The sequence below is a fragment of the Trachemys scripta genome, chromosome 7 (genome assembly GCF_013100865.1).
Source record: "Trachemys scripta elegans isolate TJP31775 chromosome 7, CAS_Tse_1.0, whole genome shotgun sequence".
In the NCBI taxonomy this organism is placed as follows: Eukaryota; Metazoa; Chordata; order Testudines; family Emydidae; genus Trachemys; species Trachemys scripta.
In genome coordinates, this window is record NC_048304.1 from 126272936 (window position 1) to 126297922 (window position 24987).

The 24987-nt window shown below is 53.3% G+C and overlaps 2 protein-coding genes across 4 annotated transcripts in view; one reads left to right on the forward strand and one right to left on the reverse strand.

Annotated features, from left to right (window-relative positions):
• Nucleotides 1-1145: 1145 nt before the first annotated feature.
• Nucleotides 1146-17856, forward strand: ENTPD7 (ectonucleoside triphosphate diphosphohydrolase 7). Of its 2 annotated transcripts, none has more exons than XM_034776157.1 (12): nt 1146-1288; nt 4709-4891; nt 8296-8501; nt 8813-8963; nt 9450-9553; nt 10097-10153; nt 10729-10877; nt 10962-11128; nt 12453-12777; nt 14186-14271; nt 14396-14557; nt 15037-17856. In XM_034776157.1, exons 1-12 carry the CDS (start codon nt 1281-1283, stop codon nt 15263-15265), a joined length of 1827 nt encoding a protein of 608 aa, XP_034632048.1. In that variant the 5' UTR covers nt 1146-1280; the 3' UTR covers nt 15266-17856. The 2 variants fall into 2 exon arrangements, with proteins under 2 accessions (XP_034632048.1, XP_034632049.1); XM_034776158.1 differs by lacking the exon at nt 1146-1288 and adding an exon at nt 4411-4607.
• Nucleotides 17857-18649: 793 nt separating this feature from the next.
• Nucleotides 18650-24987, reverse strand: part of LOC117880219 (V-type proton ATPase subunit e 2) — a 6889-nt gene continuing 551 nt past the window's right edge. The window contains exons 3-4 of one of the 2 annotated variants that reach the window (XR_004646495.1): nt 20064-20212; nt 18650-19671 (exon numbers count right to left, since the gene is read on the reverse strand). Coding sequence is in view for 1 of the 2 variants with exons in the window: in XM_034776172.1 (XP_034632063.1) it covers nt 20119-20212 (94 nt within the window). In the remaining variant the exon portion in view is untranslated. The remainder of the gene's footprint in view (nt 19672-20063; nt 20213-24987) is intronic. The other variant, XM_034776172.1, reaches the window with a different exon arrangement.

A 24987-nucleotide genomic window follows, 5' to 3' on the forward strand; every position in this document is an offset into this window, starting at 1 on the left:
GCGGCCCGCCCCCGGGGCCCGCCCCCGTCCCCGCCCCCGCCCCCAGCTCCATGGCGCCGCCCGGGGCCTCCGCTCCAGCTCCGCGAGCCGCCGTATCAGCTACGGGCCGCGTCCGGCCGGAGGCTCCCGCTCAGCCTGCCACGCCCCCTCGGTGCCTATTGGCCAGCCGCACAGTCCGCCCCTCCCACCAGCGGCCTCTATTGGCCAGTCTCGCCATCCGCCCGCCTACCGACAACTTCTATTGGTTAGCTGCGCACTAGACTCCATACATGCCCAGTTCCCATTGGGCAGCCGCTCCCTCCGACACACTCATCCACAACGCCTACTGGCCAGCCATGTCTTCAGCCCCGCCCATCCACTGAGCCTATTGGCCAACTGAGCCTTTGCTCCCGTCCATCGAAGAGCCGATTGGGCAGCCGATTTTTGACCTTTTGTCCCCTTCGAGCTTTATTGGTTCCTCCTTTCCCTCAAAATCGCCATTATCATGGCAGAGGAGCAGCTATTGGGTTTTTCAGCTGCCACTCAGAAACCCGGGTCTTGATTGGCTCTTGCTTCGAGTTCCAACGCGCGTGTTATTGGTTTGATAGCCCCTGATTGGTTCTTTCAGGATGGTGACGCCCAGGGGAGGAAGCGGGATCAGCGTTAGCTGGTACCGCGATTGGCTAAGCAGACCCCAAATTGAGCGCGTATCTTCAGATGACCCCGCCCAAAGGGGCAGACTCACACTGGGGCCTCTGCGATTGGCCCGCACTCCGGGCACATTGGCCAAAGAGAGGGCGCCACTGATCAGAGACTCGGTGCTTGATTGGCCACGGCCGTGACGTAAAAGGAAACGTTGGGCTCTGCCGGCCGGGGCAGCGCAGAGTCCCTTTCATTCTGATTGGCTCCTCACTCCTCGGGGGCGGGGTTCCGGCGCAGGCCAGGGCCTCGATTGGGTTTTGGAAAGATGGGCAGGTCCAATACGATCCATTCAGATGGCGAAACGTAGGGAGCCCGCCCCTTCCCTCTCATTGGCTGGCTGCTGTCGCCCTGGTGACGTGGCTACCGCTGCAGCGTCCCCGGCGCAGCTTGCGGCGCGGCTGGGGAGAGGAAGGCTCGGGACCGGCGGAACTCCCCGCCACTGGCTCCGCGCCCGGCCGCCGGGAGGAACCGGCCCGGGACCCACCTGCTGATGGCGGGGGCGGCCCCGCCTGCTTGCGCCCGCCCGCCCGCCGGGGCCCCTGGCCAGGCCCAGGGGGCGGGGAGGTGACGTGCCGCGGCCGAGTCCGCGCGCGGGGCCCATGGCCAGGTGAGAGCCGGGGGCCGGGCCCAGCAGGAGGCGCCGCGCTGCGGGACCGCCGGCCCTGCCCTGCCCTGCCCTGCCCTGGGCCCTGGTCCCGGCCCTGGGCCCGGGGGTCCCGGTTCCTTCCCGCGGGCATCTCCCGTGTTCCCGGCCAGGTCATTGCCGAGCGCCGCCCGCGCCCCTGCCCTCGCCGCGCCGCGTGAGACAGGCCAGGCACCGCGCCGCGGCCTCCCCTCACACAGGGACTCGGCGGCAGAGCAGCGACTTGAACCCAAGCCCTGGGCCCGTGTCCTGACCACGGCCCGCTCCGCCTCCTCTGGCCCGCCCCCCGCCGCTTCCTCGCGGGGGGGGGGGGGGGGGGGGAATCCTCTGAGGTTCGCTGTAGCTTCAAACGGGCCGGGGACTAATTGTTTCTAGTGTCTGACATTGCTCTTGGCCCCCTTTTCGCGGGGACTCCAGCGCTTTGAGGGGGGAAATGGATCGGTGGGATCCCTTGGTTTGTGGATGCATATATAGAAAGTTGTACGCAGTGTTGTTGTAGTCATGTTGGTCCCAGGATGTTACGGAGGCGGGGGTGGGGTGTCTTTTGTTGGACCAACTTCTGTTGGTGAGAGAGATGAGCTGTCAAGCTTACACAGCTCTTCAGGTCTGGGAAATGTACTCAGGGTGTCACAGCTAAATAGAAGATGGAACAGATTGTTTAGCATAAGTAGTTAACACACATGTCAAGGTTAAGTGACCAGTTAATATTTCTCCAGTCATGGGAGGCGGGGGGAGAGGCTGTGGGAGCAGGTTTGCCTGGCTTACAGATGGCTGTAATGAGCAATCAACACTGTGTCCTGTTGCTCAGAAAATGAGTGAAGAGCATGGACTATGTTTACATTACACTAATGCTGCTACTTACTAGAGTCTCCATCTTCCAGCAATTTCCTTAATGCCATTTTCCTTAACAATACTTCTAGAGTAAAATCAGAGTCTGCACATACATTTTAGAGCACTTTGAAATATTAACTCTTAAACCAGAAGTTTTGCTCTTAGGCAAGACTTCTAGAAAACACCCACGCAGAACACTGGCAAGGCGCAGCTAATGTGCTGAACAGACAGTCTCTGAAAGCTGCAAAGGCAGGACTCAAACTGGCAGTGGGTGGGTGCTGCTCCGGGTCAGTGACCACCCACTTACTCTGCTGTTAGGGTACCTGCAAACATTCTGATTTGCAAGAGTCTAGTCCTGCTTCAGAGACACAAATGACTTTCTCTAGCTTGTCAGTTTTGCTCAAGCCACAGTGTAAGTCCAGCTTTTCTCCCTGAATAGTTTTAAAAATATTGTTTCCCCAAAGGGGCAGTGGGTGTTTGACAAAAGCTGTGATCAATCCTGAGCAGGTTGGGGAGAGTCAGAGCCATAGTTTGAGCCCCAGATGTGCCAAAACTATTATGCAAACTGTAAATTTTTGATGTCACATGTTTTTCTAGGGGGGAAGGGAAGGGCAGGGCATCTGTGGCTTGGGAACCCCTTGCTCAAATGTCCTCCCATTTGGGTTGCTATCCTTATCCCAGCCCCATGAGGCACAGCAAATTTCAAGACCATCCAAGTCAGCATTTGGATTTTAGAACACTTAGAAAATTTGGCTACTAAACAATAAATTTGTCTCAGCCTTAGCTATAGTGGTGGTTCGGTCTCACTGCCTCTTATGAGTGAGCAGCTCATCTCAAGGGTACAAGGATCTAATGCTGCGGGGGGCGGGAGACAGGAGGGCGTTGCAGGGGAGGCCGCAGGGTGGGGTGGGGGAAGAGGTGGGGATTCAGTGGATATAGTGTACTTAGATTTCCAGAAAGTCTTTGACAAGGTCCCTCACCAAAGGCTCTTACGTAAATTAAGTTGTTATGGGATAAGAGGGAAGATCCTTTCATGGACTGAAAACTGGTTAAAAGACAGGGAACAAAGGGTAGGAATAAATGGTAAATTTTCAGAATAGAGAGGGGTAACTAGTGGTGTTCCCCAAGGGTCTGTCCTAGGACCAATCCTATTCAACTTATTCATAAATGATCTGGAGAAAGGGGTAAACAGTGAGGTGGCAAAGTTTGCTGATGATACTAAACTGCTCAAGATAGTTAAGACCAAAGCAGACTATGAAGCACTTCAAAAAGATCTCACAAAACTAAGTGATTGGGCAACAAAATGGCAAATGAAATTTAATGTGGATAAATGTAAAGTAATGCACGTTGGAAAAAATAACCCCAACTATACATACAATATGATGGGGGCTAATTTAGCTACAACTAATCAGGAAAAAGATCTTGGTGTCATAGTGGATAGTTCTCTGAAGACGTCCACACAGTGTGCAGTGGCAGTCAAAAAAGCAAACAGGATGGTAGGAATCATCAAAAAAAGGATAGAGAATAAGACAGAGAATATCTTATTGCCCTTATATAAATCCATGATATGCTCACATCTTGAATACTGCGTACAGATGTGGTCTCATCTCAAAAAAGATATACTGGCATTAGAAAAGATTCAGAGAAGGGTAACTACAATGATTAGGGGTTTGGACCGGGTCCCATATGAGGAGAGATTAAAGAGGCTAGGACTCTTCAGCTTGGAAAAGAGGAGACTAAGGGGGGATATGATAGAGGTATATAAAAGCATGAGTGGTGTGGAAAAAGTGAATAAGGAAAAGTTATTTACTTGTTCCCATAATATAAGAACTAGGGGCCACCAAATGAAATTAATGGGCAGCAGGTTTAAAACAAATAAAAGGAAGTTCTTCTTCACACAGCGCACAGTCAACTTGTGGAACTCCTTGCCTGAGGAGGTTGTGAAGGCTAGGACTATAACAGTGTTTAAAAGAGAACTAGATAAATTAATGGAGGTTAAGTCCATTAATGGCTATAAGCCAGGACAGGTAAGGAATGGTGTCCCTAGCCTCTGTCTGTCAGAGGGTGGAGATGGATGGCAGGAGAGAGATCACTTGATCATTGCCTGTTAGGTTCACTGTCTCTGGGGCACCTGGCATTGGCCACTGTCGGAAGACAGGATACTGGGCTGGATGGACCTTTGGTCTGACCCAGTATAGCCATTCTTATGTTCTTAATTGGTGTGTATGGGGTGGGAGGAGGAGGTAGAGGAGAAATCTGGGTGTTTAAAAAACAAACCAACTCCCAAATCCATCCACTAGCATAATGTATAACTGACAGACCATCACACCCCAGTGTACTATACACCCCTTCCTGCCGCCTTAGGGTGTGGACACTGCCAAGCACACTGGGAGCCAGTGGCAGGCTGGACAGTGCATCTGCACCTATGAAGGAGGGCCTGGGGACATTCCTGGTAACTGAGTAGGAGGCAGTGTGGGCTTGAGGGCCCTGTAGGATCCTCCAGGTACCTACTGGCTTCTTGTGCTCTCACTGCTCCCTTCTGTCCTCTTTCAGAATCAGCATTTCCTGCCTGTGCCCAGCATCATGGCATTTCACTGTGCCCCTGGTGAGCCTGTGTCCCCGTCAGCGACTGGCCCTGCTGGGACTCTTTCTTGGAGTCTGTCTCCTGCTACTCATGGCAGCCACAGATCTGCGCCGTTGGCGCTCCTCTCCCCCCCCAGACAAGCAGTTTGAGAGGTGAGTGAGCCCTGGGTTGGAGTCTCTTCATTGTGCCTGGCAAGGGAAGAGGAGCTTTGGCAACACAGACATTTCAGAAACGTGGTGAAATGACAAATCAGTGGGACGCTGTATGACTTGGCTGTGGATTAGATTATACAGGCAGGATAGATTATGCCATGAAGGCAGGGCAGCCGACCAGGACACAGAGAAGATTCCGTAGAATCTAGCGAGAGAATTTTTGAGGGGAGTGGACCACATAGCAGGATCTGTACACATCCTAACCCATAAGAATGTGATTATACGTGTTGGGTTAGCAGTCTCCTGTCTGGAGACTGAATGCACAAAGTGGAGAGGGATCAAAGTCTAATGAAAACAGTAATAATGTGTGACTTGGTATAAACTAGTGATATTGCTCAGCAGGACAAGGTTTAGAGAAGCCATTTCTTGATACCTGAAACAACTGCTTCTTGAAACTGCTAGTTCCAGAGCACACAAGGAGAGAGGTTATTCTCACCTTAGTCCCGAGAAAATGCAACAGCTGATTTAAGAAGGAGGCACAGTTGATCTACTAGGCGGTCTTGACAACAGTATAATCAAGTTTAGCATCCTCAGGGGAGAGAGGGTTGGGACAATAAACTTCAGAAAGGGGGATTTACAATAAAATATTTACAATAGAGACTCAACAATAAAAAAATAAGGAAATTAAATTCCTTAGACTGCCTGGAAGCTGCTTACACACAACATGTCCCCCTCTGTGTATAGACAACAGCTCATAGTAAATTGTTCAGAGAAACAGAAACATTGTACTAGTATGGGGAGCTCTGTGCTTTGCTTTCACTCTTTGCTCAGAGCTGTTACCTTCATCCTCACTAGCACTACTTCCTCTGGGGTTTCAGGCAGATGATCCTGCCAGGTGCACGTGTTGGACCTCCCAGCCACTTAGCCCTTTTCTGTCACTTCTGAAGAACAGCACAGATGACAGAAATGTTATGCAGTTACTTCTGTCTGGGTGACCTCTGGTCTTGAGTCCCGTATCTTCTCCATAACCTGACGGGTAGCATCCAGCAAGGGAAGTGTGGTGCTTTGCATTCACCCACAGTTCCTCTCCAAGATGATATTGGAATTTAAAGTTAAAAGACCCTTGGTGCTCTCCTTGGAGTGGACTAAATCCCTCAGCAAGTCTACCCAACTCCTCCTTTCTCTGGGCACCAATTCGGTGGACAGTGCTGTTCCCAAGAGTACTAAGGATGTCGAACCGCATGTCACATTGCATCTGTCATCTGGCTGGCTTGAAACTAGAAGGCAACACTAGGCTGCCGCATCAGCCTGTCTCGGGGTGTCTCCATCACAGCTATGTGCAAAGCTGCTCTGTGGTCCTCTCCCCTGACGTCCCCAAGTGTCAGTGCTTGCATTGGCTACCAAGAAGGAGTCCTGTTGCAGCCCCTCCACCCTACAGAACTCATTTCCAAGACACAGAGGCCAGACTCTCCTGCCCCCAGGAAAAGCTTTGCTCTCTCATGGGGAGCCCAGGATTAGCAGTTGGCCAACCATTTTTACAGGGTTGTGTCCCTAATTGCTGCTCCTCCTGCGCGTTGAATGTTGTCTGAAGCTGCCCTTGGAAGAAGGGATTTGCTCCTTTCTGGGTCTGTGTCTCTACATGTGGATTAAAGAAACCCCTCCCGTGGCCGTTGCTTCTCATTGCAACTTCTCTCTCTGGTTGGAGCATCCCTTGAGCCCCTTATGCCCCCGGAGGGAGAGTCCTGCACAGATGGAATCTGTAGAGAAGGGGAAATGGCCAGTCAGGGCTCTGCCAGTGCTGAGGCAGTGACAAGACTGGGGCCTTGGTTTGCTCTTCTGAAGAGCTCATCCATCAGGATGCTCTCTTCCGCCACCCCCAGGTTGGAGGGGCCTCTCTCTTCCCAGTTTTCATGCCTCATTGGACATTGAGCCTCTCGATTTGGCTGTTTTTCCTGGGAATTTTGTGTCCTGCATAATGGAGGAACTGTGGAAAGTTCATGAGGGAATGGCATGGGAGTGGCACGTGACTGACATGAAACTGCCGTGCTATTGCTGCCCGTAAGCTCTGGGGGAGCTCCAGGGGTCTCACGTGGCAGGGCTGAGAGGCCAGAGTGTGAGTCCTGCTGGAGCAGCATCTCCAGAGACACAGGATCACAAGGTCAGTAATTTTTCCCCTCCCTTGTCAGAGTGCTGAGGGCTCTGGCTATAACACAATTACTCCAGAAGCACAGGGCCCGTGAGGCGCCAGCTCTGTGCTGGGCAGTTCCACTTTCAGTACCAGCTTCTGGGGCTCAGGGAAGGGCAGGCATGTCCCCCCGGTGCCGCTGTAATTGAGTTGAGGTTGTTTATTGTCCATATTCTAGCCCGGGGGTCATCGGAGCCTCGTGGAAGCGGATGCTCTGGGCTGGGTAATGGTGCTGAGCCAGGGCATCCTAATTCTGTTATCGCTTTTACTAATGGAAAAGCGAAGCTGCCACCCCTGGTTCTGCCCTGCCTGCGGGCAGCTAGCATTGCGCTGACTCAGCCAACGGGCACAGCCGCATTTGCAGCCGGCGGGGGGCCTGCGAGGGAAGGGATCAATCAGCCATATTGATCGCCTGCCCTGAGGGTCCAGAAGAGCTCGTCAGGGCCCCGAGGGAGTCTGGAGCTTTCTTGCCACTTTGGAAGCAGAGCTCTGAGGGCAAGTACTTTGTGCAGCATCAGCAGAGCCTACAGCGTGGGCTAATGAGGAGCGAAGGCCCCTCAGTCTGTGGGTGGTTACACCTGCCCTATGGCCTCTGGAAGGACAGACCAGACATTGTGTGGGGGCGAAGCCCTCCTAGGGTTCGCTGTTAAGTTCATGTCCCTGGACTCTGCCATCAGCCACGGCCAAGGCCTTACAGTGCCCCTGTATGATGGGGGTGTGTGTGTGGGGGGGTGACGGTGACTCCTCCCTGACTCCTACAATCACTGGTTGATGTTCTGACCTGGATATTCAATCCCCCTGTGGCTGATGCCGAACGGTTGGCGCGAGCACTGTCCTGCAGAGAGGAGAGCTGGTAGACACCTCTCCTGGCTGCTGGGGTGGTGGGGGCCGGTGTCTGAGGAGCCTGCCCAGCTACAGACACTGTGAGTGGAATTTCCCCAGCATCACAGCTGCCCTGACTGCACGAGATCCCTCCCAGTGCACCCGGGGTGGAACTGAGTCCTTGCTGGCTCGTCCCATCTGCTCTCTATTCTCCTTCCCTGTGTAAGGCCCACCCAGGTCTCACCCGTAGGGAGGCAGTGTTGTGTGGAACAGGCTGCCTCCCAGCGCTCATGCTAGCCTGATCTTGGCCATGCCCATGTTGCTATGGGGCTGTGCCTTGGGTGGCCCTCTGCTCCTCCTGCGTATTGGGCTGATCCTCCCTCTTCTGCTCTCCCAGGTACCTGGCACGGGTGGGAGACCTGCAAGCTACAGACACAGAAGACTCAACGCTGAACTACGGGATTGTTGTTGATTGTGGGAGCAGTGGCTCCCGGGTCTTTGTGTATTTTTGGCCGCCGCACAATGGGAATCCTCATGACCTTTTAGACGTCAAGCAGATGAGAGACCAGAGCAGCCAGCCCGTTGTCAAGAAAATCAAACCAGGTCTGTGCCCCTTCTTCCCTACGCGAGCCCCTGCTGCAAGGGTGGGGGACTGATCACTTGCTCTTCCTTTAATGCAGGTGGGGACAGGGCTGGTGAAGGCCATGCAGGTGAAGGAGCTTGTCCACTCCGTAGTCTGGGGCAGTGATCTCATCCCTTCGCCTCCCTCAGACCGGGGGGGTAGTTGACATGCTCTTAGTCCCTGCCCTGTGTCTGAGTGACAGAGCTTTGCTCCCAGAGGAGCACTTCTAGTCTGCCTTTCCATGTGTGTATGTGATACTGATTTCTTACTCGTTTCCCCTTTCCCCATGCAGGGATCTCCGTACTGGCAACAACTCCTGAGCAAGCCAGTCACTACATGCGCCCGCTGCTCAGCTTCGCTGCAGCTCATGTGCCGGTAAAGAAGCACAAGGAGACTCCGCTCTACATCCTGTGCACGGCGGGCATGAGGCTGCTGCCTGAGAGGTGAGTGCTCCCCATTGCACCTTGCTTGTGTCACTGGGTTCCACCGGTATTGGGGGCACCCAGTCACTTGGCGAGCCAAGGAGGGCAGGGAATTCTTGAGAGAACCCTGGTGCCACACGCAAGGGAGAAAGGAGCATGCCGCTCTGAGACCAGCCAGCAGGTGTGCTGGGGGCAGAGGGGATGGCTTGGGGAGCTCAGTATGTGGGGACAGAGGGTTGGCTTCAGGAATCCTGGAAGGGTCTGGATGGGGGTGTTGGAGTCACTGCAACCTTTGTGATGGGGGACAACATTTCAGTCTTAAATGAAGTAGCTGAAATCCCAACCCCCCAGCTCCAAACCAGAGTGGTCATGTTGAGGGGGGGATCCATTGCGCCCTAACCCAAAGGGAAGGAGAGGCAGCCGTTGGGCAGGATGCTCACTGTCTCTCCTGTGCCTCCTGCAGGCAGTGGGGGAACGCTCACTGCCTGTCTCCTGTACCCTCCGCAGGCAGCAGGCTGCGATCCTGGAGGACTTGGTGAGGAATGTGCCCCTGGAGTTTGATTTCCTCTTCTCCGAGTCGCAAGCTGAAGTGATCTCAGGGAAGCAGGAAGGTAACAACAATACCTAGCTCCTCTAATACCTATATGTGTGTTATGAGTAGGGAGCCTGGGGGAGATGAGACTTCACTGCAGCCACTGTTGGCCCAGGTGCCTGTAGGAAGTGGCTTGGCTGCTCCCTCCTGCGGAGTGTGGTTCTGGGAGCTGGTGGTGCTAATTGTTTGTATGGGAGGAGGGACTGGATGCTGGAGTGGGGATCAGTGCTGCACAGGTGTTGTGGGAGCCCCAGTGCATGCTCTGAGAAGGTCTTGCTCTGAGGCCAGACGGCATAGGCAGGGCGAAGACGATGGGTCTTTGTACACACTGTTCCCTGCCACTGAGCCGATAATGCAGACGCACCAATCGGCTGGGCTCTGGGCTCCCTTAGGCCTGATGGAACTGTCCTGTCAGATGCTGAAAGAACCCCCAGAGTGCTGCTCCTTCTGCAGTCCAGGGACTGCAGATTCCAAGAGCTAACTCTGGCTCCAGCATCCTGGCTGCTGCGGGCGCTTTGCTTAACGCACTGGTTTGTGTCTCTTCCCCCCCTCCCCCCCCCAGGGGTCTATGCCTGGATTGGGATCAACTTTGTCCTGGGGAGATTCGATCACGAGGAGGGTGAGTCCAGCCAGTGCCTACGTCTCTCTCTAGCTTGTGGAGCTGGGGCGGGTGGAGCTCTGCTGGAGTTGACCCAGCACCCAGAGCAAACCAGGGCCTGGCACGTTGACAGCCCCTGCTCCAAGGCACCAGTTCCCCGCCGCAGGGGAGGAAGAGTCCCTGAGCCCCAGTCGGGTGGGGAGAGTGAGGTAGTAGGGTGGTGGGGCAGCGATGAGAGAGGTTGGGAGGGAGAGGGGACAGGGCAGTAGAGATGGGATGGGGTGGTGTTTGGAGTTGGTGTCTCAGGATGTTGTAGGAGCAGAGGCTTGCAGGGATGGTGGGATCTCTTTAGTTGCCGTCAGCCATTTATGCCACTTTGTGGAGCTCCCTGCATTAGGCAGCAACCAGATGGGATCCTGCCCCGTCCCTGTCCCCCACAGAGTTTGGTTCCCAAGGCCCTGACCTGGTGGGTGAGGGGGCAGGGAGGCTGCCCTGTGAGGTTGGTTCCTGGGACCCTGTCAGAGGTGTGCAGGGCAGGAGGCTGCCCTGTGCACTTTGGTCCCAGGGTCCTGCTAACTTACTCCTGTGGGCTGCAGAGGAGGATGCGATGATCACTGTGGCCCTGGGGGGTCAGGCGGAGTCCCTGGTGCGGAAGCGGACGGTGGGGATCTTGGACATGGGCGGTGCCTCTCTGCAAATCGCCTACGAGGTGCCCAGCATGGAGACCTTCTCCTCCCCACAGCAGGTGCGTATCTTGCCGCCAGGGCAGGAAAGCAGCCCTTGCAGTCCCCAGGCTTGGCCCTGCTGCTCACCCCTCTCTCTGCCCTAGGAGGAGGCTGCCAAGAGCCTGCTGGCTGAGTTCAACCTGGGCTGTGACGTGCAGCACACGGAGCATGTGTACCGTGTCTACGTCAGCACCTTCCTGGGCTTTGGGGGCAACTTCGCACGGCAGCGCTACGAGGAGCTTGTGCTGAACCAGACCCACGCCCACAACAGGTAACGCTGCCCCAGGCTCAGCAGACCCCCACTGGCACCTGCCTGCAGGGGGGAGTTTCTCGAACGTTCCAGCCCCTGGAGCTGTAGGGCCCATAACAGGAGGGTGACCTGTGTGAGGTCTAATCTCACCCTTTAGGCTTCTGCAGAGATTGCTGATGGTGTAAGATGACTGCTTTAAAACGGCCCCCTTTAATCTGCAGGGCTACCCCCCATGGGCATGCCTTGGAGCTGGAGGTCCTGCTGTCTCTGAGTATGCGGGAGCCAGCATGTGGGCAGTCGGGGTTCTATTGGCTCACGCTAACAACCATTGGCCCTGCAGGACCAGACCAGCCTGTGGGGGAGCTGGGTTCTAGGCACTCCCCTGGAGGGGCATGTGCAGGGCTCACTGCCCTTGTTTTTATCTGTTTAGGGGACTCCCCGGTGCTCACCCAGGGTACCTACCTGTTCTCATGGGATGCTCTCCTGGTGCCTGGGATCTCCCTGAGGGTGATGAGTTATGATGTTAAGCTCCAGGCAGCTGACTCCTCAGCTCTCCAGCCCATCCTCTCCTGGGATTGATGCTGGGTGCCTCCCTGCAGCCCATGCCAGCCTGTCTCTGGACCCACCATGGGCTTGGACGGCACCAGGGCCCTCTGCAGAGGCTTGCGGACTGGAGGGAGTGGTTGCTTGTGCCAGTCAGGGTGAGATTCTGCAGCAGGTTCAGGCAGATGGACGAGGAGGCAGCAGCTAGTGCAGCTGTATGACCACACGTGGCCCTAGGGCCCAGAGCACAGCGCTGCCCTTCCCAGTACCCACTGCACCCTGGAGTCTGTTGTGCCTCAGTTCCTCCCCTCCCTCAACCTGGCCTCTCCCACGTCCCCCAGTGGGGTGACGCAGCTGCAGGAGCCCATGTCAGCAACTCTCCCCCTCCACGCTGATCCAGTCTCTCTCTCTCAACGTTTCTCTCCTGCTCTCCATTTCTCTAGCGCCCGTCTCGGAATGCCATGAGGAGTTGTAGCCAGGGCCAGAGACACTCAGTGCCCAGAGCAAACCTCCCTGCCAGAGCTTCAGGGGTAGTCTAGTGCTGGTAACCCTGTTTCTGCTGCTGAGGCCTGGGGCTGTGTCCTCCCGTTGGGTGGGCAGGGTGTCCCTTTGGCAGCTGCGTGCTCTTTGCTGCGTGTGCTTGTCAGGTGGGCAGGGTGTGTAGCGGTGGGCTGCGCTTGCTGGGGTGTGCCCAGGGGGTGAGTCAGCACTCAGAGGGGTATTCCCAGTGGCTGGGGCAGGGGGCACAGCTCTGTCAGTGCAGAGCCCCGTTAATCAGTCTCTTCCCTGGCTCTTGTTCCAGGCTGCAGGGCCAGCAGATGGGGACAAGCGCCGAGACACCCTTTCTGGATCCCTGCCTGCCTGTGGGGCTCGAGGACACAGTAGAAAGGGGTGGCCAGACCCTGTATGTCCGAGGGCAAGGAGATTGGCAAACCTGTGCACAGCTGCTGCGCCCTCTGCTGGCAGGGGTCAACGGCAGCCAGGCCTCCCTGACCCACACTTACCAGGCGCCCATTGACTTCAACAACAGCGAGTTCTACGGCTTCTCTGAGTTCTTCTACTGTACTGAGGACGTGCTGCGTCTCGGGGGCCACTACCATGCACCCAGCTTCACCCGTGCTGCCCAGGTGAGAACTGCCCTGACCTAGTGCCTGGGGGCTGGGGACTGGGCTGCACATGGAGGGCCACTCTGCCCAGGTGAGCACCACCCTGACCCAGGGGATATGCTGTGCTGGGGGATGAGCATGTTACTTTGTGCCCGGATTCACTTGTACCGCCCTGACCCTTCTCTAGCTCCCATGGGGATCCTTCCCTGACAGGGTTACTGGCCTAGTGGATGGGGGAAGCAATAGATGGGATTTCTTGGTTTTTAGTGAGCCTTCTGGTGCATTCTCAGAAACAAACTAGGGAGATGTGGCCTAGATAAAATTACTATAAAGTGGCACACAACTGGTTAAAAGACTGTGTTTGCTGTCCAACTGGAAGGGTGTACCTGTCTAGTGGGGTCTGACGGGGTCTGCCCTTGGTCTGGTGCTATTTAAAATTTTCATTAATGACTTGGAGAGTGTGCTTATAAAATGTGCAAATGACACCAAACTGGGAGGCGGTTGCTGGCACTATGGAGGACAGGATTAGAATTCAAAATGACTCAGACAAAGTGGAGAATTGGTCTGAATTCAACAAGATGAAATTCAATAAACAAGTGCAAAGTGCTTCATTTAGGAAGGAAAAATGAAATGCACAACCACAAAATGGGGACTAACTGGTTAGATGGCAGTACGGCTGACAAGGATTTGGGGGTTAGTGGATCGCAGATTGAGAATCAATAATATGCAGTTGCAAAAAAGGCTAATCTCATTCTGGGGTGTATTAACACGAGTGTTATATGTAAGACCCAGGAGATAATTGTCCTGCTTTATTTGGCACTGGTGAAGTGTCAGCTGGAACACTGTGTCCAATCCTGGGCACCATACTTGAGGAAAGGTGTGGATGAAGTGGAGAGTCCAGAGGGGAGCAACAAAAATGACATGTTTAGTAAGCCTGACCTATGAGGAAAGGGTAAAATAACTAGGCATGTTTAGTCTCGAGAAAAGAAGAGTGTGTGCGTGGTGGGGGGGGATAGTTGACAAATCTGTTAAGGGCTATTATAGAGACAACGGAGATCAATTGTTCTCCATGTCCACTGAAGGTAGGGCAAGAAGTAATGGGCTTAATGTGCAGCAAGGGGGATTTAGATCCGATATTAGGAAAAACTTTCTAATTATCAGGGTTGTTAGGCTCTGGACTTGGCTTCCAGGGAGGTTGTGGAATCCCCATCACGGGAGGTGTCTAAGAACAGGTTGGACAAACACCTGTCAGGGACGGTCCAGGTTTACTTGGTCCTGCTTCAGTGCAGGGGGATAGACTTGAGGTCCCTTCCAGCTGTACATTTCTGTGATTCTATTTGCTATGCTGGAGGGGAGTGCAGTGTCACTGGTGCTGCCCTGTGCCTCCTGACACAGTGCTGACAGTGCTCTCTCTCCCTTGCTGCCCCAGGATTACTGCGGCCTGAGCTGGTCGGTGCTGACTCAACGGTTCCAAGAGGGCCTGTACTCACCACATGCAGACCAGCATCGGGTCAAGTAAGGAACTTCCCCTCACCACGAGCCCAGCTGGGGCTCCTGTCAGTGTGTGTCTAGCACCAGGGGCTCTCAGAAGCAGGAGGCCCTGGTATTTGGCTGATTGTCCCATGTGCTCTGTCTGTAGGTATCAGTGCTTTAAATCTGCCTGGATGTACCAAGTCCTTCATGAGGGCTTCCACTTTCCCCTGGATTACTCCAGCCTGCACACGGCCCAGCTGGTGTACGACCGTGAGGTGCAGTGGACCCTGGGAGCCATTCTCTATAAAACACGGTTTCTGCCACTCAGGTAAAACAAATTTGAGGTGGGATCCCAGGGGCTGCCCCCAGTGCTTGGCCTGCAGAGGGGCAGGGTATTGCCTGAGGGGATTCATAGATTCCAAGGACCATTGCGATCATGTCATCTGACCTGTATAGCACAGGCCAGATAATGTCCCTACAGTAACTCCTAGGGAGAGCTTTTAGAAAAACATCCCATCTTGATTTAAAAATTGTCAATGATGGAGAATTCTCCACGACCCTTGGAAGATTGTTCCACCTAGCAGTTGCACACCAGCTCGAGCTCCTGGCTACTCCAGTCCCAGCAACGGCACTGTAGGGAGCAGGGCAAAGGCAGCGGCTGTAAGGGGAGAGCCTGACCTTTCCCAGCAGGGGGCACTGTAACTGCAGGGAGTAAGCCAAGGTGCATGTGCTGCATTGCCACCTTTCATGTTAATTCTTCAGTGGTGGGTGCTGACCTCTCTTCCTTTCTCTTTCCTCCCCACCTAGGGAACTCCGGCAGGAGAGCAGTCGACAGACCCACAGCCCCTGGCTCCGCCTGTCCTTCGTTTACAATCACTATCTCTTCTTCGTCTGCATTCTGGTGGTGCTGCTGGCCATCATCCTCTACCTACTGCGGCTGCGCCGCATTCACAGACGGCAGCTGCGCGCGGCTCCGCTCAACCTGCTGTGGCTGGAAGAGGTGGTGCTGTTGCCAGGCCAGGAACTGGGGCCATAACCCTGCCACAGCCCAGGAATCTGTCTGAGCCACAATTCAACCTGCTTCTAGGTTCCAGTTCCAGCATCTGAACTGGAACCTAGGCTGGATGACAAGTGCCCAAAGTCTCCTGTCAGGAGATCCATCATCTCCTCCTCCTAGAGCCAGAACCAGAGTCTGACAGGACATGGCTCTGGGGCTTGTATTTCTGACAAATGCAAAGGCCGGAGGGACTTCCTGGTGAGGCAGGAGAGGTGACACCCGCTAAGAGGTGGCATCAGCAAACAGAGCTAGCACTTCCTACTCATGGAAGTGTGAAGGCAGCACAGTTGTAGCATTTCCTCTCATCTGCTGTCTTGCAAACCTATGGAACTCACTGCAACAAGCTATCAGTGAGGCCTAAAGTTGGTAGGATTCAGAGGATGACTAGACACTTGAGGGACCAACAAGCACAGCTGCTGTGCCCTCTGAAAAGTCAATCCTAAAGGACTTAATTGGCTAAGCTAGCATCTGCCTGCCACGCAGCAGGGATCCCTAGCCCCTAAGTCTCTACCCTTTGGCCCCGTTGCGGACACAGAGGAGCCCCTGCCCCTCCTATCTTTACAGGCATGCTGCAGCCTTTGCTCAGTTTCTCTCTCCAAGGGGCAGGACTGGCACCTGGACCCTTGGCCCTGGCTTTATGTGCAGGCTGTGTCTGCAGCAGGCGGAGGAGTGGCTGGAGCTGGCCAGCAAGCATGACATGCTCCCTGGCTCCAGGGAGTTGCTGTGACAGCTTGGCCTGTAGTGCCCAAAGGGCCAGAGAACCTCACCCCATCTTCACAGAAGGAGGGGTTTGACCCAGCAAAAAGGGCTGAGCAGCAGTGAGTCTGTTTCTAGTGATGTGTCCTGTTCCCAAGCAGTGGGGTACCCTATAGGGCATAATGCCCCAGTCTGAGCCATGGGGTTTCTTGATTTCAGACAGGGGGAAGCACTTGGAAACTTCATAATTCTGTGCTGAACTGGGTTTCTTCTACCGGAAGCTGTTTGAATGAACATTCTCCCTCTGCCCCCATCCCAGTCTCAGGGCTTTAAGCCTCCCTCCAGCCCATCTCTATTTGGTAAAGAGGTGCACAGACCAAATGCTGCATCCCAGCAGCTCTCACCCTGGGGCGGGGTTCTCTGCTACCTCAGATTACATTTGATGTCTTGTAAGGGCTGATACTGGCCCCAGCAATGGGACTGGAAGAGCCAATAGCTTGTTTTCTGGCAAGGGAGGCAGTGGTTGTCCATGGGTGGGCAGGGGCATTCTTCATTCCAACCCTGTCCCACACTCATTTGCTGCCAAATCACTTTCCCTGCTCCAGCCAGTGCTAGCTCAACTTGGCCATGGACCCCTGCTGTAACCTGGCTCCAGAGGACAGCTCTGGAATTCTGGCCAGGACTGCACGGGGTCTCTGCAGGGTTCTGAGTCTTCCCCTGGAGGAGGGAGGACAGGCCCTGGTCTGCATCGGCAGCCAGGTCCATGTCTTCTGCCTCCAGGCCCTGCAGCGACCCCTTTGTGGTGCAGGTAGTCTGGTGAGGAGCATGTTGGGGACCACCTTCCTCCACCACCTCCACTATGGCAGCTTTTCTTCTCTAGCCTAAGGGTCTTCCCCAAGACCTCTCTGAGCTGCTGGCCTATCAGAGCTGCCTCCAGCCATGAAAGCTGCTATTGGTGACCAGGTCAATTATAGCTACTGAGGGGGGCAGACCTCCCCTATCTTCATGTGCAGGTGGCAGAGTTCCCTGTGGTGTGCCAGAGGCTGGTCCTGGCAGAAACCACCAGTATCTGAGACCACCTGGACTATAAGTGGGGGGACTGGGTGGAGCCCCAAGCACTTAGTCACACTCCAGGAGCTGGGGGAGGCCTTGTTACTCACCTCTTGGGTTTTCTTGAGCGGGTCCTGAGAGAGGGTGCTCCCCACCCATCCCAGTCCCCTCCCCTCCCTAATCTGAGCTGGCTGCACACCCTGCAGCCAGTTTGGTTTCAAACTATGCCAAGGGAACACCTATGCATGCTTGTGCGCCACGTGTTTCACTTCCACACCATCATGTCCTGATACCCAGTGGTGGGATGATCTACCACCTGTAGAGAGGGTGAGGAACCCCAGTGAACCACTCTCTATACCACATTGGTCTCGCACCCCACCAGGGAAACTGAGACCTCCTCCTGGCCCTGGACAAAGTGGCCATATACATGCCCAGGAGGAGGATACTGGGTGCATTGTGAACTAGTTCTGGTCCTCCCTGGTCTCATGCATCCAGGCAGAGTTCCTGTGCGTAGCACCCACAGGCTCCTTAGACAGGTTTGAGGAGCAGTGGGGGTTGTCTGCTCAGTGTCCCCAGCTGGAACTCCACTCCCATCCCTGTTATGCTGTATTCATTTGGATCCTTGGTCCAGTGGTCCCTCCCACAAGGCTGAGGGAGGGGCCTTTAGACACAGGTGGTCTTCCACCCACCTGCCTCCTGGACATTCCAATAAGGCCTCCCCTCCTTGGGCTGGGCCCTGCCTCCCCTGTTGAATGCACTTGGATTACTTGAATCCCACCTGCTCCAGTTACTAGAGCAATAAACAATCCATCAGCCACCCCCAACAGCCTCTTTGTCCATATCTATGCTGGTAACACGCTCTTGCTGATCACGTTGTCAGCACTCACTCTGGTCTCTGCTGCAGGAGCTCTTCCCCTCCCTGCTCTCCGTGGGAAGAGACCCCGAGGTGGAAGCTTCACCCAGTGGCAGATGCTGTGTCTCACATCAGACCTTGGCAGTTATCAGCACCTGTTGTTGCCCCAGATGCTCAGTACAGCATGGGTAGCTCTGATCCAGGCTGCACCTACTGACATGATCACTGCAGAGGGCACCTGCATGACCTGCTGACACCCAAGGGCAGGCACTGCAGTGTTCCACCAACCCCCTGAGAACAGCACAAAGCCTTGCCACCAGGTGTCCTTCAGCTAGGAGGGATATCAGCCCTCTCCCTTTACCCTCCCTAACCCAGCAAGGCACTGGCAGGGGCCTACACTAGGACCGGGGTTACTGAAATCAGCCATTGTTATTCCTAGATCACAGTAGGCTTGAGACACAACTGTGCTCACAGCTGTTACAGCAAGGCAGCTGGACTCAGCTGACACTGCCTCCAACACAGGCCGTGCTGAGAAGACCAAGACTACACCCGGAAACAGCACCATATTACTCAGAAGTAGAGATCAGGCAGAGTATGTTCTGCACCCTCCCTGAAACTGTTCCAGTGCGAAGCACAGGCAAGGCCCATATTTCTTCTCCCCTGCAGCAAGGTCAGCATAGGGGGTAGGGGAAGGAAGAGATGCTGCACCTAGGGCTTTTCCTAGACCTTGTAGCAGCAGCAAGGGAGACTAGAGCTGTTGCTGCTAGAGTCACTTACTAGAAAAACATTTATTTTCACGACACAATTTTAAACACAAAACAAGACAAATACACTGCAGTTAACCAATAAATATGGGAAAGGGAGGGGTAGGCCAGGACACTGCCCAGATTGTCAGCACCTGCCCCACAACCAGAACACACAAGGGGGAGTGAGAGTGGGAACCCTCCCAACAGAGAAGAGGCTGGTATCTGTGGCACCAGCTCCAGGACCAGGACCTCTCTCGGGGAGGGAAAGAGGGGCCCTCTCCCTCTAGACTGACACAGGAGAGTCCCACCCCGACCTACCCACTCACCATGACTTCTAGCACAGCACTCCCTCCCCCCGTCAGCATCCTATTCCTCAGGACTCACCCCCAGCAATAGTCAGCAATGGCCACCAATCAGCAGGGATGCTGCTCCAGGGCCCAGGTAGCACCGAGGGGGCTCCGTGTCCAGAGGATGTCTCGGGTTCTAGTTCTCACATGCACAGGCCAGAGGATAGGGGCTGCCAGGCGCAGACGAGGCCTAAGATTCTAGGGTGGTTTGGTTTGGGGGCAGGATTTCATGCAACAGGAATCATGAGGTTAAACTCAGGTCTCCACTCCCCGCTTTAAGGGCTAAACAGAGGCAACGTGCTGCTCCCATGCTTGATCAGCAGCACGTCGGGGTCCTTGTAGCGAAGGGGCGGGGTGGGCTTCAGCACCAGCCAATTCCTTGGGAACCACAGAGCTCAACCAGCCACTTCAGACTCTCTCCCATGCTAAGGAGGTGGGACTTCCCTCTACAGCGCCTGGCTCAGAAAGGGGAGCTTGGGCCCAGCTCTGCTAGGGGAACCCCTACTCCACAGGGCCCATCTTGGGGTGGGGCTCATGCCTCAGACAGGGCTGCACAGGTGGCCCTTTGCTTTTTGGTTCCTCGATGCAGTGGCTCAGGTGTGGTGCTGCAGGTGGTCTGACCTGGGGTCCAGCTCTGGCAGGACGGCACTGGAGGGTGCAGAGGATGGGGCAACATCTGGATTTCAGAAGGAGCTGAGAGAGAGTGACAGGGAGATGTTTAGTGCCAAACTCTTTCCCGTGAAGGGGACCCAAAGAGCCACCCCAGGGAGAGGGAGACCCACTTACAGGGGAGAACGGCCCTCTCCTGGCTGAACCCAGGGATCCTTGGTTTGGCTCCAGAACAGAGCACTAACGGGCAGCAGCAAACCACCTTCCCAAGGAGTCACTGACAGACACCAAAGCCAACCGGAAACTGCCCGGGCAGCTGCAGCGTAAAGCACCTGGCTTGCACGAGTTCATTTCTGTAAAGTAACTCTTGCCCCCACCCCAAGCCATGCCAGGGTAGCAGATCAAGGGAGGGCCTATGCCACAAACCCCCAATTCCCCAATTCCAGGTGGTTTGTCCCACAGGAGGCTCAATTCACCATGATAGATGGGTGATCTCATCTCCTTCCTGGTACCTTCTGGGCTGGACATAGGTCACTCCCACAGGAAGCGCACATACCAGATGGTCTCATTCTTCAGCTGGGGCCCAAACAGGGGGTTTGCCTGAGCCAAGATGGCTATGAGCCAGCTGCAAAGAACAGACAGTGAGTGATTCTTCCCCCATGGAGACTGGCAGGAGCTGCCAGGCACTACAGAACACCCCAAAGGGAGGGTACACTAAGAGGGCACGGGTGGTTCAAACTCAGGGTTTGAATCTGGAGGTGGCCAAGAGTGAAGAAATGTGCTAGGCATCTGGGTAAGAAGCGAGAGGAATTGGAAATGACAGGCTTGTACACTCTGGGCACTAGAGCAGTATTGCCATAGTGGAGATGCTTCCCACAGCAACAAGGAGGGTTTTCCCCATCGCTGTAGGAACTCCACCTGTAGCTAGGCTGACAGAAGCATTCTTCCAGAGCCTAGCCAGGTCTACTCCGGGGGTTAGTGGCATAGTTATGGTACTCAAGTGTGAATTTTCCACACCCTTGAGCAACACCACTACGCCAATCTAACTTCCAAGTGTAGACCAGGCCTTGCTATAGCTGCTATTACTGAGACCCTGTGGGTCAATTCACATGACTGGAATATTAAAGTCACTGGTTACAACCTCTTATAAAGGATGGAGTAGCTAAAAGAGGGGTGTGGGGAAGTGGCATTCTACCTGAAAGACACTGTTATTGATAACTCAGAATCACAGGTTCTTGAGTGTATATGGATTCATGTGCTAACAAAGCCCAGGATGGGGTACTGGGGCAGTCTGTTACAGAACATTGAATCAAACCAGAGAACGGGTTAAGTTACTCCTTAGGCACATGGGTGTAAGGTGTGGGGGGAAAAAACAAAACAAAACAGGGGACTTCTATGTGGGAGATCTGGCTGCATGAGCCCTCCAGCATAAGAAAAACTTAATTTCTAAAACTTACAATTTTCTAACACAAAAGATGTATTGCTCCCAACATAAGGTAACTACTTTCAATCTCAGTAGGATGGATAAAGACGGATTAATCATTGGACAGGAAGTTGGTGGTTGCCTAGGGATCATGATTTGATTACATTCAGTATGGACAGAGAACAGTCCCAACTGGTAATTTTTATCTGTCTGTCTGTGTCTGTCTATCTCACACAACTTCAAAAGGGCTAATTTCCCAAACCTGAAGAAAATTGTGAAGTTGATTGGGAGGAAAATTTTAGACAGAAAAATGTGATTAAAAATTAGGCGTTTCTTTATGAAGAGCTTCGTAGATGGCCAAAAACCCCACAATTCCATAATCAATAAAGTGGACCACTTTGGCTAAAAGCGTATCCTGGTTCAGTGGGAAAGCGAAGGCAGATATTAGAAATTTATATAAACACACTAGGGGAGAGGGGGAAATGGGGAAAAACAGCAATTGATATAAATTAGTTATGAAGTGTAGAAAACGTATAAGGGAAGTTGAAGACTGCAGGAAAAAGTCCATGGCTGGCACAAAGAAGGTACATTAGCAATAAAAGAAATCTTAACAATAGTCCAGGCCCATTACTTGATGAGATGGTAAAAGAGGCAGAAGTGTTCAATCAATAGTTCTGTTCTCTCTGCCCCACTGATGTTCATTTTAGTAAGTTTTGCAATATCAGGGAAATTCCAGAAGAGCGCTAATGTGCCAAAAGGGCAAGTGGGATTACCTAGGTAATTACAGGCTGGTTATCTTGACATCAGTCACAGGCAAGCTAATGGAAAAGCTGATACCACCTCAAATCAATAAAGAATTAAAGGATGGGAATATATATAATTAATGCCAGTCAACATGGTTTTATAGAAAACAGGTCTTGTCAAACAAACTCAGCTTCATTCTTTGATGAGATTACAAGTTTGATTGATAAAGGTAACCGCGTAGTTGTAATATACTTAGACTTTTGTAAGGTGTTTGACTTAGTACCACATGACATTCTGATTAAAAAAATAGCACTATACAATATCTGTAGAGTACACATTAAATGGATTAAAAACTGACTGACAATTCTGAACAGGCAGTTGTCACTGGGGAATCATCATCAAATGGAGGCGTTTCTAGCGGAGTTCTGAGGAACCAGTTCTAGGCCGGACACCATTCAATGTTTTTATCAACAGCATGCAAGTAAATATAAAAGCACTGCTGATAAATCTGCAGAAGACACTAAGATTGGCAGAATAGTAAATAATAAGGAGAGGACAGTCACCTAGAGCCATCCGGATCACTTGATAAACTGGGCCCAAACAATTTGCATGTTAATGCAGCCAAATGCAAGGTCACACCTCTAGGTACAAGGTGTGCAGGCCATCATGTAGATGAAATATAAAACTAGAGAATAAAAGTGAACTTAAGTTTCGTTGAAGAAATGTGTTGTAAGGAAGGCCCTAACTAGCAAGTAAAAGAAACCAAGAGTTATAAGGACAGAAGGAAAGAAGTAGGGAGAATGTGTGGCTCAAAGAATAACTGATGAGATAAGGGCATGTTTCTAAAAAGAGGCCTCCGGCGATAGGGGTGACAACAGATGGTTTTAAATAAGCCAAACAATCGGTCTTAAAATGAGCCAACATGGCCCTTCCCAACCCATACCAGTGTTATCTTAAAAGTAAAGCCTATGTGAACCCAGGTGCAATGGATAAACTGTTTCTTATTTAGCGTGTGAATAGTTGTCTAGCCAAGTGAAGGGATCTTCAGTGGTGTGATTCAGTTCTTCTAGGCCACCGCTGAACCTAGTCAGCAGGCATTCATCGACTGTGCGTCATCGTCTGTGTTGCATCGCAGCTGCACAAAGCCCCAGCGATACTGGTTGGCTGAACAGAGACCTTGCCCGGTCCGGAACCTGTTCACCAGGGACCACTGGCGACGGGGCAGTTCAAACCCAGTCAGGCAAATTGTGGGATTGGCAACCAGGGACTGGTTGGGGATTATAACAGATATCCATTCCTCTCGCCAGAGTGTTCCCACCGTAACATCCTGGCCTGGCGGATGAGACCATAATGGGCGACGTGACAGCAAACGTGCAGCTGGTGGTTTTAAAAGGTCATTGTGCAGCAGCAGGCTTGAGTTGGCTCATACTTTCTCTAGTAACTTGCCAGTGGCAACCTCTCGTCTGATGGGAGGAGGAGCGATAGTACTCAGAACTGGAAGCCATGGGAGTAGAGTCGTGTCACAGGATGCTGGAGATGATACGCATGGCGGCATGTAACTGTGTATCCGCCAGATTGGTGTGTGATGATAGACTCCAAACTGGTTTGCAGTACTCTGCCACCAAATACGAGGCGGCAAGAGCTGACGTCTGCAAAGTTGGAGCTCGAGCACCTCATGACGAACCTGCCAGTTTGCTAAGAAGATTGTTGCGTCTTAAGTTTAGCTGTTATCTTCTTCAGGTGGGCATGGTAACTCAGTGTGTGGTCTAAGGTCACACTTAGAGCAGTTCTACTTCATGCTTCACCTTCTGATCATTCAGATAAACATTCAGTTCTCGGCTAAACTGCTGGGCAGCAAGGAGGGAGGAAAGGCCTTGGGGAGAAAGGTGGTTGCAAATGCTATCTGGATTAAGACTGGACATATGGGTGAACTGTCTACAATTGGTTTTCAGTTGAAGTCAGTGCTTGGCTATGACATCACTTGTTTCCTGAAGGGTATAAATAGTGAACACTTAAAGGGTTCATTGCTAATACCTGCCTGCCCACGTTGGAGCCGAGCAGTATGGGTCCAAGCATCCTTGGGCTTATCGTGCTTGTAAGTATCTTGATCACATGCTTATAAATGTTTTGTTACTGTCTGGACATAGTAAACTGCTTATTATTTAGGCATGTTTAGAGCAACTGTATAAATGCCATTCAGACCTTGGATTTAATAAAAGAATTTCTGGTGAAATAAGTGTCATGATAATGCCGAGGTAAATAATACTAATTCCAACACTGCCCTACAGAATGCGGGTCTGTATTCCAGAAAGCAGTGACTCCAAGGAATTTAAGGGGTCACAGTGGTCAAGCAACTCTATGTGAGCTCCCCTGCCATACTGTGGCAAAAAGGGCTAATGCATTCTGCAGACGTAAAAACTGGGGAGTAGGAGCACAGAGGTGATTTTACCTCTGTGTAGGCATTGGCGAAGGCTAGCATTGGAAGAGAGTCCAGTTCTAGTGTTCATATTGAGAAAAGGATCTTGAAAAACCGTAGAGGGCACAAATGCCTTTGAAGGAGAGATGTTGCTAGTTTAACCTGTTTAGTTTATCAAAACTAAGATGGAGAGGTGAGTTCGTTACAGTGTAAAAGAATCTTCATTAGCAAAAGATACAAGGTACTAAAAGGCTCATCTATCTAGCTGAGAGAGACAGACCAAGTCAATGGCTGATTGTGGGGACAGGCAAATTCAAATGAGAAAGAAAAGGTTTAAATGTTTAACAGTGAGGGTGAGTAGCCACTGGAACAGCCTCCCAAGGGAAGCGCTGGATTCTCCATCTCTTCAAACCAAGCCCGACAGCTCAACACAGGGGAACTGGGGGAAGTTTTATGGCGTTTCTGTTATAGGGCTGGTCAGACTAACAGTTCCTCTGCTCCTAGAACTCTCTGGAGCCCACAGCACAGGGCGTGGGGGCCCGGGCAGGGCGGTGAGGGGGCCCGGGCAGGGCGTGGGAGAGCAGGCGGGGCGGGGGCGGGGGCGCGGCCGGGCAGGGCGGGGGGGGCCCACACTCCTTGCGGAGGAGACACCCCGAGCCAGGCAGGGGCTGGGCACGGCGTGGGGGGGCTATGGGGCCGGGCAGGGCGTGCGGGGCCCGGGCAGGACGTGGGGGGTCGTAGAGGCGCAGGGGTCCCACCCCCCTTGTGGAGGGGACACCCCGAGCCGGGGGGGGGGCCGGGCAGGGCGTGGGGGGGG

Bases quoted from the DNA above. Each gene is read 5' to 3' on its own strand.
- ENTPD7 (XM_034776157.1), top strand. The intron at 8,964-9,449 runs GTGAGTGCTCCC...TACCCTCCGCAG, and splicing joins ATGAGGCTGCTGCCTGAGAG to GCAGCAGGCTGCGATCCTGG. The intron at 9,554-10,096 runs GTAACAACAATA...TCCCCCCCCCAG, and splicing joins GATCTCAGGGAAGCAGGAAG to GGGTCTATGCCTGGATTGGG.